Source organism: Trematomus bernacchii, unplaced genomic scaffold (assembly GCF_902827165.1).
Source record: "Trematomus bernacchii unplaced genomic scaffold, fTreBer1.1, whole genome shotgun sequence".
Taxonomy (NCBI): domain Eukaryota; kingdom Metazoa; phylum Chordata; class Actinopteri; order Perciformes; family Nototheniidae; genus Trematomus; species Trematomus bernacchii.
Window position 1 is genome coordinate 28,872,278 of NW_022987720.1, and position 19,762 is coordinate 28,892,039.

At 42.8% G+C, this 19,762-nt stretch overlaps 2 protein-coding genes and 1 non-coding gene across 3 annotated transcripts; 1 reads left to right on the forward strand and 2 right to left on the reverse strand.

Annotated features, from left to right (window-relative positions):
- Positions 1–46: 46 nt before the first annotated feature.
- Positions 47–1,856, forward strand: ndufa6 (NADH:ubiquinone oxidoreductase subunit A6). Its single transcript, XM_034143162.1, has 3 exons — positions 47–231; positions 840–955; positions 1,641–1,856. The coding sequence occupies exons 1-3, from the start codon at positions 93–95 to the stop codon at positions 1,770–1,772; spliced, it is 387 nt and encodes a 128-aa protein (XP_033999053.1). The 5' UTR covers positions 47–92; the 3' UTR covers positions 1,773–1,856.
- A 1,464-nt stretch (positions 1,857–3,320) lies between these two features.
- Positions 3,321–19,409, reverse strand: fam234b (family with sequence similarity 234 member B). The gene is made up of 13 exons (XM_034143298.1): positions 19,311–19,409; positions 15,394–15,957; positions 13,265–13,378; positions 12,536–12,703; positions 12,015–12,130; positions 11,777–11,927; positions 10,718–10,859; positions 10,129–10,353; positions 9,727–9,805; positions 9,398–9,565; positions 8,678–8,798; positions 8,032–8,258; positions 3,321–3,997 (listed from the first exon to the last, which is right to left on the reverse strand). The coding sequence occupies exons 1-13, from the start codon at positions 19,345–19,347 to the stop codon at positions 3,995–3,997; spliced, it is 2,115 nt and encodes a 704-aa protein (XP_033999189.1). The 5' UTR covers positions 19,348–19,409; the 3' UTR covers positions 3,321–3,994.
- LOC117493680 lies at positions 17,929–18,082 on the reverse strand. Its single transcript, XR_004556995.1, has one exon. It is a non-coding gene; the product is annotated as a U12 minor spliceosomal RNA (small nuclear RNA).
- Positions 19,410–19,762: the final 353 nt, after the last annotated feature.

Sequence of the window (19,762 nt, forward strand, 5' to 3'; positions counted from 1 at the left end):
CAACCAGCCAGTCCACCAGGTGGCGCTACGGGGTTTCCCAAAAATAACACCACAGAAGAAGAAGAACCGGAAGTCCAGTGACGACAGCAGTCATGGCGTCGACAGCAGCGACCCGAGCTGCCGCTGGAGTTTCTAAAGTTGTCAAACCCATTTTCAGCCGGGACCTGGACGAGGCGAAGCGGAGGGTCCGCGAGCTGTACCGGGCCTGGTACCGGGAGATCCCCAGCACCGGTATGTGTCTCTGTGTGGAGGGTAACATGATATAAACTAACAGAACCGGCGTCAAGGTCGTGTCTATGTGGAGCTTCAGCTGTACGTTAGCCGCTAGCAACACAATCATAACAATACACTTTGCTTCTTCTATATTTAATATAAACGTTGGTGGTGTCACTTAAGCTAATTTAATAATGAGTAGCCATGAAATGTAAGAGTCCATACCATGCAATATGTACTCCTTCCGATATTAATTCCACCATGGGCATAGGCTATACATGTTGGAAAGTACTACCCTGATATTGGTTTTTAATATACTACAGGGAATCCCTCCATGCTAAGGTCCTTACTTTAATGTACAGTATATGGCTTTTACTATAAATGACATGTTCATCTTACTTTGGATTGTATCTAAAAAATCCCATTAACGATGCTTTATTTAAAAGACATTGCAGTAGCACTGTTGCATTTCATTCTTAATATGAGCATAAATAACACCTACACATCTGATCTGTACAGAGGCACTCACCTTAGTATAAGAGTTGTAAAATATATCAAATGTATTCCTGGAACAGGTTGCTGTGGTGGGAAAGGGTGACTTGTAGTTTGTTTCTCTCTCTCTACAGTGGCTCAGTTTCAGCTGGACATCGACGTGCGTATGGGCAGAGGCAAATTGAGGGAGATGTTCGACAAAAACAAGCACGTCAACGACCCCCGAGTGATCGACATGTTGGTCATCAAGGTGAAGACAGCTCCTTAAATACCATACAATCATATTTTCTTTTAAAACGATACCTATTTAGTGCATTTAAGTACCACATTACATTCAATTAGACTCCAGACTAACCAAACTTTTTTTTGTCCCGAAAATGTACTTTGTAAATGTGATCCTAAATGTAATTATATCACAACATACAAGTATATTTATTGCTTTGGAAAATTCTCTTAAAAACACCTGAATCTATTACAGTTTTTCGGAAGCCTAAATTACAAGATACATTCAAAACACATCGTGATAATGTTGAAATGTACCTTTGCCCAATACTTAATTTTTTCTGCTAATGAACAGAGCTTGAACGCATCATTGTGTGTATCCTGCATTTACGCTAGCAACAGTACTCTGCTGCACACGGCTATCGTAAATAGCCTACATTTTACCGATTTAAACACAAATGTGTCATTCTATTAAATCTGCACACAGTTGATTAGCTGCACAACAAACATGCGCAGACAAATTGGTGTGAACAGGCCGTCGGTTAAACATAGCCTTGATGCAAAGAATATACTCTTCAGTTATGAATTATCAAGTTTTTCCAAGCTCTATTTCATCGGCTGACTAGTTCCTCATCTCAGTGTTGACGGATCATGAATAACCCTTTCCCATCACAACTGAACAAACAAACGTGTGTATGTTACTTCATCTCCAGGGGAAGATGGAGCTCCAGGAGACGATCCACGTCTGGAAGCAGAAGACCCACATCATGCGATTCTTCCAAGAGAGCGAAGAGCCTCGTCCCAAGGACTTCCTGTCCAAGTTCTACAGCGGACACGACCCATGATCCTCTGCTGACCTCTGACCCCGCTTTGCTTTGTCCTCTGTGACAGATATTCCCCTTTATTGTAAATACACACTTATAAACCCACACGCCTGTTGTGTCTTTTTATTCCGAAGTGTATCATAAAGGGACACGAAAAACTAAAAGTGTGTTGCTGTTTGCATCTCAAACGGAAACTATGAGTGTTTTGGGACTTATTTAGATTTCCATTAGGGTTATTCTTTGATTGGTGCTTCATTTAAAGGAGTGTTTATGAAAGCCTTGTTTAATCAACCCAGTCTCACAAAAAAACGTGTAATAGCTACGTTGGTCCACAGGGCAACATGTAGTATATTCACAAATAACCCTCTCGAGACGTGACATGGATACAATATTTAGTAAAAAAAAACACGGAGCTCAAATAATCTTCGTAATATCAATCAAACTATGGATCCTACACATCCACTGGACGTAGGTTCTAAGTACAATAAACACTTCTCGCTAGTAATGTAATCAAAAAGCATTTTAACGGCCAAACTATCAACAATTTAGGATTTTCCACTCAAAATAAATCGGGTGTCCGCCACGTTTTTTTTTCTCACTGGGAACGGTTGCGATCACGTGACATGGACGCTGGTCATTAGAAATGAATAGGAAAAAAATATTGTATCCATGTCACGTCTCGAGAGGGTTATTTGTGAATATAGCTACGTTTTGCCCTGTGGACCAACGTAGCTATTACACGTTTTTTTGTGAGACTGGGTTGCGTTTAATTTGTGATCAATCATCCATCCATCTTCTCCCGCTTATCCGTGGTCGGGTCGTGGAGGTAGCAGTTCCAGCAGAGAGCCCCAAACGTTCCTTTCCCTGGCCACATCAACCAGCTCTGACTGGGGGATTCCAAGGTGCTCCCAGGCCAGCCAAGAGATATAATCCCTCCACCTGGTCCTAGGTCTACCCCTCGGTCTCCTCCCAGCTGGCATCCTTACTAGGTGCCCGAACCACCTCAACTGGCTCCTTTCTACGCGAAGGGGGAGCGGTTCAACTCCGAGTCCCTCCCGGATGACTAAACTTCTCACCTTATCCCTAAGGGAGACGCCAGCCACCCTGCGGAGAAAACCCATCTCGGCCGCTTGTATCGTCTTTAATTTGTGATCAATCGCCACTAAATTGCAGTTAAATCCACTGAACATGTGCTGCTGTTTACATTCCTTATTCTCTTTAAGAAGACAGAGTAGTGAATGTTAATACAGTATGATACGCTCAGGGGTCAAAAACAAAAGCAGAAATTCAGCACAGATGGATGCAACTTTTAAATTGCAGTAGAAGGAAGTTCTGAATGGCAAGTTTCTGCTCATAGACCCGTCAGAGTGATAGAAGACAACATTACCTGAAGACAAATGAAAACGTTTCTCTAAACCTGGAAATCGTACTAATATGGCGTGGTAGGTAGGCACCGCAGTTTTACGAAGAAAAGTAATCTCTTAACCAAGAACTTGGGAATAGATAATCACAACAGCCCGATTCAAATACCACAACATTGAGACGGTGAAAGAAAGGACACACGATGCAGTCAGAACTGATTTTCATTCTTTCTCTTGCGATATGTGAAGTTGCAGATTACATTGAAATGCCATAACCTTTAGCAGCCACATATTCAGAGAAATAAAAACAAATGGTTGATTATATAACCATACAAAATCTCACAACAGAGCATCAAATGAAACAATACATATGTTAAAGCAATGCAATAAATACTGTACAGCATTCAATATTTACAGTCACCCTATAATGCTAACGTGATGAGCAGTCAGAAGAATATTAGTGGCTTTGATATGACACAAAGCATGACCAACTAAATGAGAAAAGGGCCTTGGATGAAGCATAGGAGAGCTGCAAACTGTAAACACATGGACATGTTCTTCCATCAGGATTATTGAGCTTCTACCGACTCACCATCAAAGCCAAACAATCGGAGAAACATTCAATGAAATATTAAGGACCTCCCTGAAACTTCAATAACTTAAATAAACATTTCATTGTACCAACATAATACAAACAATAGTACCAACACATTTTATACAGAAAGGAAATCTCAGGTACCGTAAAATAAATGTATACTTAGTGAACCAAACAGGATGTATGTACAGCTCCAGGTGGATCCTCAGTGTCTCTTTATTGCAGAACTCTCAACAAACGTTAGTCTCTTCCAGCCGTACGTGATTTCCTCAAGAGGCAGCACTTCATCACTAAACAAAGCAACACACACAAGACATTTATCATTGAGTGTAAGAGGTGCAGGGATGATGTATTTTTTTAAAGGTCCCCTATTATCCACAATCCACTTGTTCATGTCTCTTCTACATCAACATGTGTCCCCTCTTCTTCATGTCTCTTCTACATCAACATGTGTCCCCTCTTCTTCATGTCTCTTCTACATCAACATGTGTCCCCTCTTCTTCATGTCTCTTCTACATCAACATGTGTCCCCTCTTCTTCATGTCTCTTCTACATCAACATGTGTCCCCTCTTCTTCATGTCTCTTCTACATCAACATGTGTCCCCTCTTCTTCATGTCTCTTCTACATCAACATGTGTCCCCTCTTCTTCATGTCTCTTCTACATCAACATGTGTCCCCTACATCAACATGTGTCCCCTCTTCCTCATGTCTCTTCTACATCAACATGTGTCCCCTCTTCTTCATGTCTTTTCTACATCAACATGTGTCCCCTCTTCCTCATGTCTCTTCTCCATCAACATGTGTCCCCACTTCTTCATGTCTCTTCTACATCAACATGTGTCCCCACTTCTTCATGTCTCTTCTACATCAACATGTGTCCCCTCTTCTTCATGTCTCTTCTACATCAACATGTGTCCCCTCTTCCTCATGTCTCTTCTACATCAACATGTGTCCCCTCTTCTTCATGTCTCTTCTACATCAACATGTGTCCCCTCTTCTTCATGTCTCTTCTACATCAACATGTGTCCCCTACATCAACATGTGTCCCCTCTTCCTCATGTCTCTTCTCCATCAACATGTGTCCCCACTTCTTCATGTCTCTTCTACATCAACATGTGTCCCCTCTTCTTCATGTCTCTTCTACATCAACATGTGTCCCCTCTTCCTCATGTCTCTTCTACATCAACATGTGTCCCCTCTTCTTCATGTCTCTTCTACATCAACATGTGTCCCCTCTTCTTCATGTCTCTTCTACATCACCATGTGTCCCCTCTTCCTCATGTCTCTTCTACATCAACATGTGTCCCCTCTTCTTCATGTCTCTTCTACATCAACATGTGTCCCCTACATCAACATGTGTCCCCTCTTCCTCATGTCTCTTCTACATCAACATGTGTCCCCTCTTCTTCATGTCTCTTCTACATCAACATGTGTCCCCTCTTCTTCATGTCTCTTCTACATCACCATGTGTCCCCTCTTCCTCATGTCTCTTCTACATCAACATGTGTCCCCTCTTCTTCATGTCTCTTCTACATCAACATGTGTCCCCTCTTCTTCATGTCTCTTCTACATCAACATGTGTCCCCTCTTCTTCATGTCTCTTCTACATCAACATGTGTCCCCTCTTCTTCATGTCTCTTCTACATCAACATGTGTCCCCTCTTCTTCATGTCTCTTCTACATCAACATGTGTCCCCTACATCAACATGTGTCCCCTCTTCCTCATGTCTCTTCTCCATCAACATGTGTCCCCACTTCTTCATGTCTCTTCTACATCAACATGTGTCCCCTCTTCTTCATGTCTCTTCTACATCAACATGTGTCCCCTCTTCCTCATGTCTCTTCTACATCAACATGTGTCCCCTCTTCTTCATGTCTCTTCTACATCAACATGTGTCCCCTCTTCTTCATGTCTCTTCTACATCAACATGTGTCCCCTCTTCTTCATGTCTCTTCTACATCAACATGTGTCCCCTCTTCTTCATGTCTCTTCTACATCAACATGTGTCCCCACTTCTTCATGTCTCTTCTACATCAACATGTGTCCCCTCTTCTTCATGTCTCTTCTACATCACCATGTGTCCCCTCTTCCTCATGTCTCTTCTACATCAACATGTGTCCCCTCTTCTTCATGTCTCTTCTACATCAACATGTGTCCCCTACATCAACATGTGTCCCCTCTTCCTCATGTCTCTTCTACATCAACATGTGTCCCCTCTTCTTCATGTCTCTTCTACATCAACATGTGTCCCCTCTTCTTCATGTCTCTTCTACATCACCATGTGTCCCCTCTTCCTCATGTCTCTTCTACATCAACATGTGTCCCCTCTTCTTCATGTCTCTTCTACATCAACATGTGTCCCCTCTTCTTCATGTCTCTTCTACATCAACATGTGTCCCCTCTTCTTCATGTCTCTTCTACATCAACATGTGTCCCCTCTTCTTCATGTCTCTTCTACATCAACATGTGTCCCCTCTTCTTCATGTCTCTTCTTCATCAACATGTGTCCCCTCTGTGTAAAGAGACTCTGAAAGTTTCAGGAACAAAGATTCTCTCTCTTTTTGTCCTGATCCATTTATATAAAAACCTGTCTGAAAATGAGCTGATCAGATTTTGGCCACTTTATGATGTCATAACGATGTTTTGTCTCGTGTAACCATTAGCCAATCAGCAACCAAGGTAGCCCCCCCCCCCCCCCTTATCACCTGAATCTCCTCCTAGAGCACCATTGTGTTCTTTTTAACCAAATATCTCTCAGAGGGGCGTGGGGAGGGGCTCCTTATTTTCATCTAAAGTAACAGACAGTGGGTGTTTCTCAATGTCGAGGACGCTTGCTTGGTAGCACATGTCTTCCGAGTCACTTGCTTCAGAAGCGAGGCAAAAATCCTTCTTAGCCTCGGAAAACAAAGAATTGTGGAACAGGCTAACATGTGTGCAGGTGTGCGTCATATGCGAGGCCCCGCCTTAATGGAGCGCGATTTCCACCACAGATTGGTCCGTGCGCAAAGCATTGTGGGGATTTTAAGACCGCGGAGTCACACATGTGCAGCCTCGAAATATCTCCCTACGAAGTACGCCAGCCTCGGTAGAATTCCAAGTATGCTGGACATTGGAACAGTCCGGCGGCACTCGATGACGTAGTATGCTTGAAATAGTGGCTCTGGAGCAGCCTTCCTCGACATTGAGAAACACCCAGAGAATCAGCACTTTTGAAACAGGGCTGAAACAGAGGGGATTATGGGATGCTACAATGATCTGTTTGGTGTTTGGAACCAAACACTTCAGAGACATGTTTGGAATATATCTGAGACCTATAACATATTGATGAAAAACAGCATAATAGGGGACCTTTAAGTAAGCGTCTCAAGGGCTCTCTCGAAAAAAGACAATGGGATTTTTCCATTGTCTTTTTGAGGAATATCAGTTCAGCAGGATCATCTCCACCACTTTAATGATTTCTGAAGCAATCTCCAGGAGTAAAAAGCTAACGCTAGGCTATAACTACATCCTGGTCACATGACTTCACGTCACCACCGCTAAGCTAAAGGCGGCTAATGTTCGGGGTGATGACTATTAGTCGTCTCTTTTATACACTTGTTAGCAACTGCCGTTTTTAAGACATGTAACAACTTTAGACATTCACCAGTGGGGTGTTTAATGAGGTATTTTATGTTGTAGAACAAAATGTGAAAATGTTGTAAGCTCGGGTGGTGGAAAGTCTTGAAATGAACTCGTCAAAGAGATGTCCTTCTGAGTCTTTCATCTTTTGCAAAAGAGGCAAACAACATGTGTAGAGCAATGTCTCCACAGCCGAGTGCAACTACTCACACTGAAGAGAGAGCTTTTATACAGTTACAATGAATACACGCTTAGTCACGAGATAACTGACCTCTGACCCTATCAATAGACCCATGATCAGATCACTGGTCACATGGCACCTTGTGACTGATTATGAGTGCTGAGATCTACTGTCTCTTGACATGTAAGGCTTACAGAATATTATTATTTATATATATTTATATATAGAGGATGAAAAATGAAACTGTCTTGTTATCTGAACATGGACTTGTAGGAATTTTTTTTATTTATTTTTGTATACGTTTTATGCATATACGTTAAATAACATCATAGGATTACATTCTCTGATAATCATAATTTCCATGACCTTTGTTTTAACCACAGACCGTATTTCAAGCTTATAACAACAAACTCAAAGGGTTTAATGCTCACTCATGTCCGACTTTAAGACTCATTCCTGCACCACTCACTATTACACATTACTCAAACAATCTGTCACTTCTCACACGTGTGTCTTCCTCACCTGGCGTTTGAAGGTCAACCCCCTGAAGAACTTGTTGATCTCGAAGGCGCTGGGTTTCACGGGCTGCCCGGGCTTGCTGCTCTCCTCCAGTCTGATTGTTTGTCCTGTAGTGATGGCCGCTCGGAGGCTCATGCTCTTCACTATCCGGGCGCCGGGCTCTGAGTCGGGCGTGGGTCGGGAGGAGACCGTGATGTAGGAGGCGTCCTTCTGCCGCTCCTGGTAACTCACTGCAAGAGAACATAAGGTGTAGAACATGTGTTTAACTTCAACATGAGTATTACTGAGTCATCGTATGTTGGCATCGTTTTCAGCTGCTTGGTCATTTGAGTTTTTGAGTTATTGATGACGATTATGATAACAAAAATTATGCATTAAAGGGACAGTTCACGCCAAAATCAAAAATAACAACCTTTCCTATTAGCTGTAGTGGCATTTTATACATTTTCTCTCCAATATAAAGTCACACTTGGCTTGTGGTGCTCAAAATATTGATTTACATTTGAAAAACTCAGCAGCAACGTCTCTTTCCACTCTTTCATCCCTCTACAACTCACACCAAAATGTAATATTGATAAATAGCACTACGTTTTGGGGCGAACTGTCCTTTTAAAGCCGATATTAATCTGTAGTAGTCTTTAACTCTCACCTGCGGAGGTGACCGCGGTGTCCGTGGTGCTGGTGAGCTCCAGCAGGATGGTGGGATATGCAGGATGCAACAGGAAGAGTTTTCTGATGAGCGGCTCGGCTGTAGCTACACCTGGAGACACCTGCACGACCAGAGGGGACAGGTGAGTGGGGGGGAAACCTCTGAAGCAATAGGAGTCAGGACTCAGAGGGAGACACGAGGAGAGCTGGAGCTTTGATGGCAAACACTGACGGTTTATTTGGAGCTTCGGCCGGAGAATTCACACGACATGTCACGGGCTGACCACACGGTTGAGATGCCACGAAGACCCCTCCTGTAGCTCCAGGTTTTAACTAGTTCAGAGTGTAATAATCAACATTCTTCAATAGATAGACTAAACAGCTGAGGACACTGAATCACATTTGTTGTCGCTTATGGCTCGAGGTCATCTTCACCCCGAGAAGGATGTGTTCCAGGTGTCCCACAACAATAACTATCTCTGACCGACAGTTGCCCGGTGACAAACTGGTAACATCAACAAAATGCTAGGGCAGCCCCTCCTTAAGGGAGATAACGGCTGCTTAAGGTTGGTCAGCTGCATCAGAGGGCGAAGGAGGACATGCAGGGGAAATTATTCCCTGACAGTGAGTGTTTCATTATTGGGTTAAACTAAATAAACAACATATGATGCAGGAATGAGTCCTTAACCCAGATTGAGTTAGCATTTTATGGCTGACTCACGGTTGTCTTGGTCCCATTTTTCAGAGCTTTGATTGGATCGCTGGCCCAGAAGAGGAAAGCTGATTGGCCGGTTGAGGTGGAGATTGCAGAAGTTTCCAAAACTAGACGAGGACAGACGAACTCTGCCGACCAGAGGAGACGCCCGTTGGCCCCGTCAACAACCAGCGCCTAGTAACAACAACAAGAGACAACAAAGAGGTCAGTTAGTGATGTCTTAATGTTAGTTTATCCTCTCAACTTAATGTTTCCAAACAAGAGCAGTTTGACAGCAGCATGTCAGCCCTTCATAAAGCTTGAGTCTTGATGGATGCATGGTGTGTTTGTTTTACCGTCATGGTGCCATTTGTTGCATGCGTGATGAAAAGATCCAGGACTCCATCGCTGTTGAAGTATCCCGGGGCGGGTTGGCTGCGACAGGCCAAGAAATATATTTTAGGATCATTTCACAAAATAGCGACACACAGTGGTTTCAGTGGTTCAAACATATGATAGAAATATTTTTTTATTTAGTTTTTATTCCAGTTTTTGCCCCTTATAGAAACCTATTCACACCTTTTTACTACTTTTCCATTTTCCATATTCATTTTCCTTTTGGTATTTGGTATCCATGTTGTTTTACATTTACATCTAACACATTTAAACGTGGATTGTCAATCTTTTCACCCCCCATAAATGAAGACAAATGTATCTCTGTATGCTCAGTAGTGACGTAGTGGTTGTCGGGGCTTCACCTGTGAATGGGATCCGAGTTGAAGGTCCACTCTTTCTTGATGTCCTTCTGCCGGAGCACGGACAGTTTGCTGGACAGTTTTCCGGACAGTTTGCTGGACAGTTTGCCGGACACCAGCGCCCAGTCGCTCCGGCTGGAGTTCAGGTTGGACACCGGGTCCAGGCTGTTGTGGCTGTTCCCAAAACCGGCCACTAGAGGGAGCAAGAACTCCACCTGCTCAGATCCTCTGTGGAGAAAGACACAGAATATAGGGATTACTGTCATATGTATCGGTTGTAAATTGTGTTATATACTTATATATTTTTAATCGCTGCGTATGCAACCTAGGAAATTGTTTCATTGTCTTAAACCACAAAGCATTTTTTTATGCGAAGATAATAAATATATTAAAATATCAATAAAAAACATCCCAAATAATCACAAAATGAAGAAATTGAAAATCTATGTAAATAATACTCCTAAAACCTAGGAAATTGAACACAATGTTTCCCCAGTAATCTAGAAAATAGTTTGACATTAGATCAATATTTTGACCACAACTTAAAAAGCGCTACCAATATATTTTTGATTCACTAAGTACGTGTGCGTACCTGTAAATGTGTATGAAGGACGAGGAGTTGGTTTTCTTGAGAGCCTCCCACCCTGGATCCCTCCTGCTGAGAGCCTGAGTCAGAGGCATCTTCCCAGTAGCTTTCATATAGATATCACGCAGAGAGATGGCCTCCACATTACCTGAGGGAAAAAGACATTGACAAAAATCTTCAGTATTTAAAAGGTAGGGTCGGTAAGAATGGAGAAACCAGCTCGAGTGCGCTAGAATTTGAAAATACACAGCCGAAAAAAATCTGCCCCTTCCTTCAGACTTCCTTACAGAGCCCCTCCTCCAACACACACGAACGCACACATGACCTATGAGGGCACGAGATAAGTTTGTGCACGAGATGGAAGGCTGACAGGCAGGTAGGCCATCCAGTCATCTGACCCGGGCCGGCTCAGATGATTGGTCGTGCTTTTTACAGCGCCACGGCTTCCACAGATGACATTTTATTAATGTATTTATTGTCAAAGCATTTAATGTATTCATTGCTATCGGGATGTTAAGAGCATTCCATGGAATATAACAAAAAGTGTTTCTGAAGTGAATTACCTACCCCACCTTTAATTTGTAATGTAGATTACATGAATCAATTCCCTCATAATGCCAACGACAGCCTGAACTCACATTATTTATCTTATATACATGAAGAGTGGTGTAGGAATGAGTCCTTAACCCAGACATTAGGATTTGAATGTTCTTCTGGTTGGATGCCTGAAATAAGGTCTGTGGTTAACACAAGCTGAAGAAGGTTTCACGTTTTGTTCTACGACATAAAATACGTCAGTAAATACCCCACTGGTGAATTTAAAAACAGCGGTTGTTAACAAGTGTCTAAATGAGACGACTAAACGTCATCACGCCCATCACTAACCACCTTTAGCTTAGCGCTGGTGATGTGAAGTCATGTGAATAACGTTAGCTTTTTACTGCTAGCCATTGCATTTACGTTTCAACTACAACACTCCCATTGGCTTTTTGTGGAGGGAGCCCTTGTGATGCTAACCTCCAGGTCGGCCTAGAGAGATACTTCCTCCCTAGTGGATTCCTTTACCTAGTCCAAAGAGGATGTAGTAAGCCCCCTGTTGGGTCTCATGCAGCAGAGGACCAATCAGCTTCCCTTGTCCGGTGACGTTGAAAGGCACGGGATGTCCGAGCGTGGCCCCCGACAGCCCGGAGATCAGCGTCAGGGACAGGTCCAGAGCCTGGGAGTGAGAAGAGCAGAACACTGAATGCTAAGGTCTGGAAACATGATCGGTGAAGCTCGTAATCACTCAGAGAGGGAGAGGAACCTCGTCTGCAGGCAGGGTGGCGACGAGCAGATCTGGGACGGAGTCGCCCTGCAGGTCTGGGAGTAAAACCGCCTGGGACTCAATGTTCTTCAGCAGGGCCGACCACAGCTGATTCCCTGGGGGAGAGAAAGGAAATCCGACCTGTTTTAAACACGTTGGATAACACCTATCAAGTTTTTAAATACTTTATTTTGAATTTTTGAACAATAAAGCAAAGACATACACCATATACAGTAGGTAGGTACCCGAAACCTTTACATGGCGTACAAGAGGAAATTACATTGACAATTCCTGAGAATAGTCTAAAGCTGCCAGTCGACAGCATCGTAGACATAAATAAAAAGGCCACGGGTAACACACTACCAAAAAATAAAATAAAAAAGAACTACCGAAAAGAGAAAACTAAAATGTTTTAGTAACTGGGGATGGATTGCCAAACATCCAGTCGCCCCTCTTAATGGAGTACTTCTCCCCCTCCTGTGATCTTGAACCAGACATTTTGTATCTTGCTGGTCTCTCACCTGTGGTGCCGTTGACAGCCATGATGATGGACTTCCCGATGAGCAGCACCACGGGGCCCGGCTGGCTGCTGTACTGCAGCCCACACTGGATGTACATCACACACTCACGCATCTCCTTCGTCCACAACGTCTGACCGGTGACCGCAGACAGGGCCACCGCACGGTAAACTGGACGGAAGAAGGAACATCATAAAAAAAGAGTGTTTTTATCTAAACACACCTGGAAGATAGCATCAAAAGGTCTCCCTCGACAAAAAGCTGGGTCTGTGGGAAACAACTATATGATACTCAGCAGGAACATCTCCACATATTAACACCGCTTCATGACTTTTGAAGCGTAAATGCTATCGCCAGAAGTGCAAAGCTAACGTTAGGCTATAAAGGAACTACATCACGTCACCACCGCTAAGCTAAAGGCGGCTAATGTTGGGCGTGATGACGTTTGGGAGTCTCATCTAGCCACTTGCTAGCAACCGCTGGTTTTTTTAAACACAGAAGTTAAGAGATATTCACCGGTTGGGTATTTTCTGAAATATTTTATGTTGTAGAACAAAACCAGAAAATATATTAAGCTAACCATAGACCTTATTCAGGCCTCTTACCAAAGACTTGTTAAAAAAAATGTGGATAAGGGACCAGGACGTGCTAAAATGCTAAATAATGTTCATGTTTTAGGACTCCTACACCACTCATAAGGACAAAGAAGGGGAAAGAAGATAGGTGACATACTTTTGTTTCCTTGCATTGGATGCGTATCATTGGTCCATTCAGTAACTCCCAGAAACACGTCCGCCACTGAATCCCCGTCAACATCCCATAACGCCAGCGCCGGCGGAGTTACACCTACAGAGAGAAACAAAGTGAACACCACCTGCAGCCAGTCCTTCTCACTGTTTGACTGAAGCTTAAAAGACTAATAATAGGAACAAATATGTGAATCATAAGAGTCAAAAATACTGATGTGGTCATTCAAAGACACAGTCCTGTCTAGTTTGTGTTTATTTTCACTCCACAATGCTGTTATAGTGCATGCTGAAACAGAACATGTGGTGGGTAGACTGATGCTCACAATCCTGTATAATTACAGTTTACAAATGAATGGGTGAGTCCACGGTGTCTAGCCACAGAGACTCCCAAGTAAGTCTCTATAAAGTGAGCGTTATGAGCATGGCTGGATGTTGGGACAATGGGGTTCTGGACACAGATATGAAAAAGGCCCCTCCACCTTTCCTACATTTGAGCAAGAACCACAGATTGTATAGTTGTTAAGCATCTTTGTTTGTGGTTTTGTCTCTTGGTAACAATTTGATGTCTCTTTGCACGGTTAACCCTTACAATTAAATACGTTTTCAAGGACTTTCCAGGCCCATCTCCCACAATTACTCACATTACTTGACACACAGGAACAGGATTCACTGAGAATGTGTAGAATGAGAACCAGAAGGCTAAACAGAACGTCCCAGACAGAGAAGCTCGAGCACTTACAATGACCCGGGTGTAGTTCTCTTTTTACTCTAGCCCAGGGGTGGCCAACCAGTCAGAGGTTAAGGGCCAAAAATGTTACTATGTTACTGCAAAGAGCCACATCAAACACACAGTCACAGATGCGCGTGCACCCCCCCTCCTTCTCTCTTTTGTTCTCAGCCTTTCTCTGTGCTCCTTCACTTTCTTCCTCCCCTTTCTCTCTCACACAGATAAAATGAAAATCTAAAACTTTACGCGCGCGCGCAAAGAGCCGCATGCGGTTCGAGAGCCGCGGGTTGGCCACCCCTGCTAGCCACTCACTAGAGGTGAGCTATATCGCCTCATAAGTTCAGTTATAAGTTAACAAAATCAATCAAATGTAGGTAATGATGCTTAATCAGCCTAAATCACATCTCTCCAGAGGGTTTCAATTATTTAGTTAGCAGCTCATTCCTTAAAACAGAAGCCCCAGATTGCTTATTATAAGAGGAAATAGGAAGGGTTTATTTCAAGCTTGTTATGAAAATAAGTTATGGGCTTTTTTCTTATCAACTTAGGTGCTATTTACACGGGAACGAAACGGGTTGTATCCGCTACTTTTCTCTTTCGTATAGCCCGTTCGTTCACACAAGGCCGTAACGGAACCGTGGAAACGGACCCCTAAAACGATAATGGGTCCCAAGGTGGATAGATCTGCGGACGGAACGCTCTGGAGGGCCAAATGGCTCAGTGTGTACGTCCTATACGATCATTTCCTGATAACGATGAAGACATAGCCCCACCTCTCCTGCTCACTGCTGTAGCATGGTCAGTAGCTGCTACTGCTACTGACCATGCTACAGATATTAGTGCAAAATCTACAGCTCCTCTACCACAACCATCAGCAATAAGTGGACATGGAGAACTACATGAACTACATGTTGCTAAATCCACCGCGGAGAATAAACAGAAGGGCAACCAGACAACCAGGCAACCATGCTCGGGGGTCTTCTTCGCTGCTTTTGGTGTATTTTGTGGCGGGAGTACAGCGCCACTTACAGGCCCGGCATATGTCCTACAGCGGCTCCAGCGGGTCGAGCGGTCTCGTGTGAAGGGACACGTTTATTGAGGCGTATCCATGTGAACGGGATATTTTTTTGATATCGAATTCGGGTCGTTTGCGTTCCCGTGTAAATGGGGCCTTAGATTTGTTAGAAAACGTTTTCAACTTGAATTGACTGAATTTGAAAAGTGGGCTTATTAGCACATGATTACTACCGTGTAATATCTGTTTTCATCTATATTTAAGATACAAGACAAGAGGGCCATACTCCTATACTTTTTGAATTTGCTGAGGGCCGTAGTTTGGACACCCCTGATTTAGGCAATAAAACATGGCTGATTATCATCTTTACCTCCGGCGTCTCCCAGCGCTCTCTCCCACGTCGGCCTCTTCCCCAGATCTCCCTTCCTACACGGGATCAGGAACGCACAGAGCAGCACGAGCAGCGCCGCGCAGACCAAAGGCACCAGGAAGAACGCACTTCGGATAGCAGTCTTCATCCTCATCCTCTTCTCCTCCGCCTCAGTACTATGAACCCCAGTCCCAGCCCCCCCTAACGTCCCGGCCCCCCCTCTGTCCTCCCCCGATCTGTCCCTCCCCGGGTCTCTGTGGCTCCAGTACTGCATGCCTTTCATTTCCTCTCTGTCCGGCCTGGATTTGCTGGGCAGTCGTTCTCTCCACTCGTCGTCGTCGTACTCCTCTTCCTCCTCCTCTTCGTCCTCTTGAGCCTCATCTTCGGCCCCCACCAGTCTTCCTGATCTGCCCCCCCGCAGCTTTGAGGGTCCCGAGCCGAGGCAGCCGTCCCTGCCCAGCCCGTTTCGGGGGTAGTTGAGGACGAGGTCATCCTCCTCGCTCTCGTCCTCGCTGTCGGCCTGGGTCAGAGGGTCGTACTCCCCCAGCTCCGAGCCCTTCTTCCCTGCACAGACACGTCAGAGTCAACGTCAACTTTATTGTCAGTCTTTCAGTTTGTGTGTACAGACAGAGAGATCGAAAAACTGTTTCCCACAATCCCAAATACAAATATGTATAAAAATATGTATAAAATATGTATATCCTATATCAACAGAAACATTTATACATATGCACACATTAAGATAAAAACACAACAATCAATATATACAAAATAACAGTCACTTCAATAACTTTGGGAATGTACATTAGTGCAAGATTGTCCATAGCAGCGTAAAAAAGTAATAAAAAAATAATGTTGATACACAAATACTCCTATGATCTCAATTAATCCATATACTGATGCATTAGAGATGAGTCCTCTCACAGAGGATGCTGAGGGCGATCTTAAAAACACTTAAGAATAGGTTGTGATCCCTTAACTGTGGCTACTAATAGTTTTCCTCCTCTGTAGGTAAGGTCTTAGTGTCCAATTCTGCATTTGTCCAAAGTACTTCCCCTTGGTACTCAAACATTAACACTAGGAATACCATTTTACTTTCCTTGAAATTAAAATTGTTCGATTTTGTTCACATTATAGGGATCGGGGAAGGTCCTAGACCTACAAGGCCTCTCACAAAGTAGGTGAGTCCAAAAAAAAAGGTTGTGAAGGCTACCCTGCATCATGGTGCTGTTATCGTGGATCAACACTAAGTCAGTGGTTCTCAAATGGGGGTACGCGGACCCCTAGGGGTACGTTGGAGTACTGCAGGGGGTACGTGAGATTTATTTTATGTTAATGAAAAAAACAACATAAGTAATGCATTTAAACAAACTACTAATAGTAGATGAACTACTTTATTCAAAGGTTTACAGTCATTCTGGATAATAAAATGGGAAAAGTAAACGGGGTGCTCTCTTTTCCTCTCCCTCTCCTGACAGCCGGTCAGTCTCGTGCAGCTCGCTGAACCTGTAATAAGTGACCCGACAGTAAAGAATAAATATATGTATAACTAGTTTAGCTAGTTCCAGAGTAGATAAACTAGCTAAGTGTGTTAGGTCTAACTCTTAGTGTATTTCATTTTGCTCCGCTCAACGGTCCGTCACAGCGGCGGTGCTGTGATCATGCAGAGCTGCGTGTTCTCCATCAGCAGCAGCTGATCTGATCTCTGATCTCTCTCTCGCGTCCGGTTATACTTCACTCGCGTTTATGTCCAAATCTATCAGATCTAGCTAGTTCTAGTTAATTATATGACTGCCTGCTTATCAAAGGACCTAAACAATAAGTGTTGCTTGGCAACGGCGTGTGGCCGCAAAGTATAGCGCAGCATTATGCATATGTTTATATGAGGGGTCAAAATCCCATGCTCATAAAATGCTCATATATTTTTTTCTCTTCGTTCCCCACGCCCCAAAATAAATAAATATACCAATTTTAGGAAAAGTAACGAAGTTTGAGCAGTGTGGGTTTTATATTAACAGAGTTACACATATTTCAAAACGCGAAGTGTAATAACTGCAGTTTGCCTCCCTGTCACCGAGAATAACAAAGATCCTCAGTGAAGCACAAGCCCATGTTTCTCACTAAGTACAACTTATTAAAAAGATCAGTTCAATGCAACTAATGTCGTCTTAGTGTTATTGCATGATGTTAAAATTGGATTGCCATGAATTTAGTGATGGATTGTACACAAATTGTTTTTGCGCTGATCAGGGGGTACTTGGCTGAATTTTTTTTTCAAAGGGGGTACATTATTGAAAAAAGTTTGAGAACCACTGAACTAAGTGGTATTTGATGTTGTTGTTTTCCCATTGGTGTATTACAGGCTACTTCCATACATACTGTTACCTGTCTATGTTATAATCATATATGTCACATTTAGGTAAGTTAGTGTGAAAAACAAATCTAGCATACACATTTTCTGCCATATAAACTATTCAATGGGGGTCTGAAGTTTCCTGAAGATTGTTGTTGTTTACTTTTCACAGTTTAGGAGACGGGGAAGGTCCTAGACCTACGAGGCATCTCACAAAGTAGGTGAGTCACCTCAGTAAGCAGACCTTTGACCCTTCAAAAATTCTTCTCGTTATGTTTACGAGGACACGGGCGTCACCCCGCGTCGTTATTTTCCTTACTCATCAGTTTAAGGCATAAGTGGTACCTGGTCAAAGACGGCACTACAGACAAGGCCCGGGTCTTCTGGGTCACGGTGTCAACCAGTTGTTTATAGGATTCTTTGTTTTAATGTTCATTTTACTTAAACACATACCTATAAATAGTAAAACCAGAGAAACTGATAATTAAAATACCACTATGAAAACCCTAGAGCTAATTCACATCACTAGTTCCAATATATACACTTAATGTTTTTCATATCACATGTCATTTTTGTCTCATTTGTCCTACAGTGGGGACATTTATAGCAAAGGGGACAGTGCAGCTAAAAGGTTAAAATAAGATGAGTGGAGGAATTCTGTATTTTATTTATATCTTGTGTTTTGGCACATAAAGCTATACACAGGACAACATGGCTTATCAGAATTACAATCCGAATACTTTACTTATCCAGGTGGGAAATTGTGATTTGTGACAGATTCTACCTTTTAGAATAAAATAAAATATGATATAAACACATAGGAACTTAAACTAGAAATGTGTAATTTGAAAACCTGAAAGGACGTCATATAGGACACTAAAAACAATTCACTACTACAACTAGGCTTCTTATAAATCTTATAATATTGACCTTATTTTGGAGTAAATAACATTGAAAAAACAAAGTATTACATAACAATTAAATAAGTACACTCCCATGTTTAAAATAAAATGCAGCACCATAATAAAAGGAGTGAAAAAGCAGCCAGTACCAATAATAATTTGGAAAAATACTTCAAAAAATACCACTATAAAAACACTAGTGTTAATTCACATCACTACTTGTGACGTCATGTTAGTATATATACACTAACGTGTTTTTTCATGACGTCACGTGTAGTTTTTGTTAGCGTTCATCGCTTGTTTAGCCCTCCAGCAGCAGCTCGGTGTGTTTTGGTCAACATCAGCTAGCAGCTAGGCTAAGAGGCAGAACCCAGCAGTGACGGTTTGAATGAGAGATGTCAACACACTGATGTACAAACACACACATTCTGAATGACATCATGTGCGAAAACATGTGCATTAATCTGGGTTTATTTGGAGGTCATTAAAAATGCGTGCAGTGCAGACAAATCGGTGCTTTAAATGAATCAATGTTTTTTGAGCAGAGTAGCAAGACATAAACACCCAGTCCTCCTGACTGAGACATGTTTCAGGAAATGTTCCGCTAATGTCTGTTTTTAAATGTTTTTCTGGTCATTTAGAATATACACAGAGCATCTTACCGGGTAATTTGAGGGCACGGGACAGTGCTGCAGCCATTTCTCCTCTAACGGATCCGAGAGGCAGCGACGAGAGGCAGCGGTCGGTGATAATCAACTGAAGAGAAACACCGCGCAGCAGGTTAGAGCTGCCCCGCTGCATCATGGGACATGGAGTTTTTGTTTCTTTTGCCATGCTTTTTTTTCTTATATTTGTTGTTTGTTTGTTGTTTACAATACAGCAAATGTGATATAAAAAACGAAACAATATGCAGATGTAAAACCAGGAGATAATATTGAGGAAAATCTGTATCTAAACAGTTTTTTTAAAACTACACATATAACTTATACACAAAAGTATTTGTAGTTTTCCATATGGCAGTACTAAGAGTAAAGATACTGTTTATTTGTTTGTACCATCCTTTTCTTACTTACAATACATAGAATCGGAGGGATGAAACCCTCTTTAATGGTCA

Excerpts from the sequence above, each read along its gene's own strand:
- fam234b (XM_034143298.1), bottom strand. The coding sequence starts at position 19,347 with ATGGCTGCAGCACTGTCCCGTGCCCTCAAATTACCCG. Across the intron at positions 10,354-10,717 it reads TCCTTCATACACATTTACAG|AGGATCTGAGCAGGTGGAGT; the intron begins GTACGCACACGT and ends CTTTCTCCACAG. Across the intron at positions 8,259-8,677 it reads CACCGCGGTCACCTCCGCAG|TGAGTTACCAGGAGCGGCAG; the intron begins GTGAGAGTTAAA and ends GTTCTCTTGCAG.
- ndufa6 (XM_034143162.1), top strand. The coding sequence starts at position 93 with ATGGCGTCGACAGCAGCGACCCGAGCTGCCGCTGGAGTTTCTAAAGTT. Across the intron at positions 232-839 it reads CCGGGAGATCCCCAGCACCG|TGGCTCAGTTTCAGCTGGAC; the intron begins GTATGTGTCTCT and ends CTCTCTCTACAG. Across the intron at positions 956-1,640 it reads TCGACATGTTGGTCATCAAG|GGGAAGATGGAGCTCCAGGA; the intron begins GTGAAGACAGCT and ends CTTCATCTCCAG.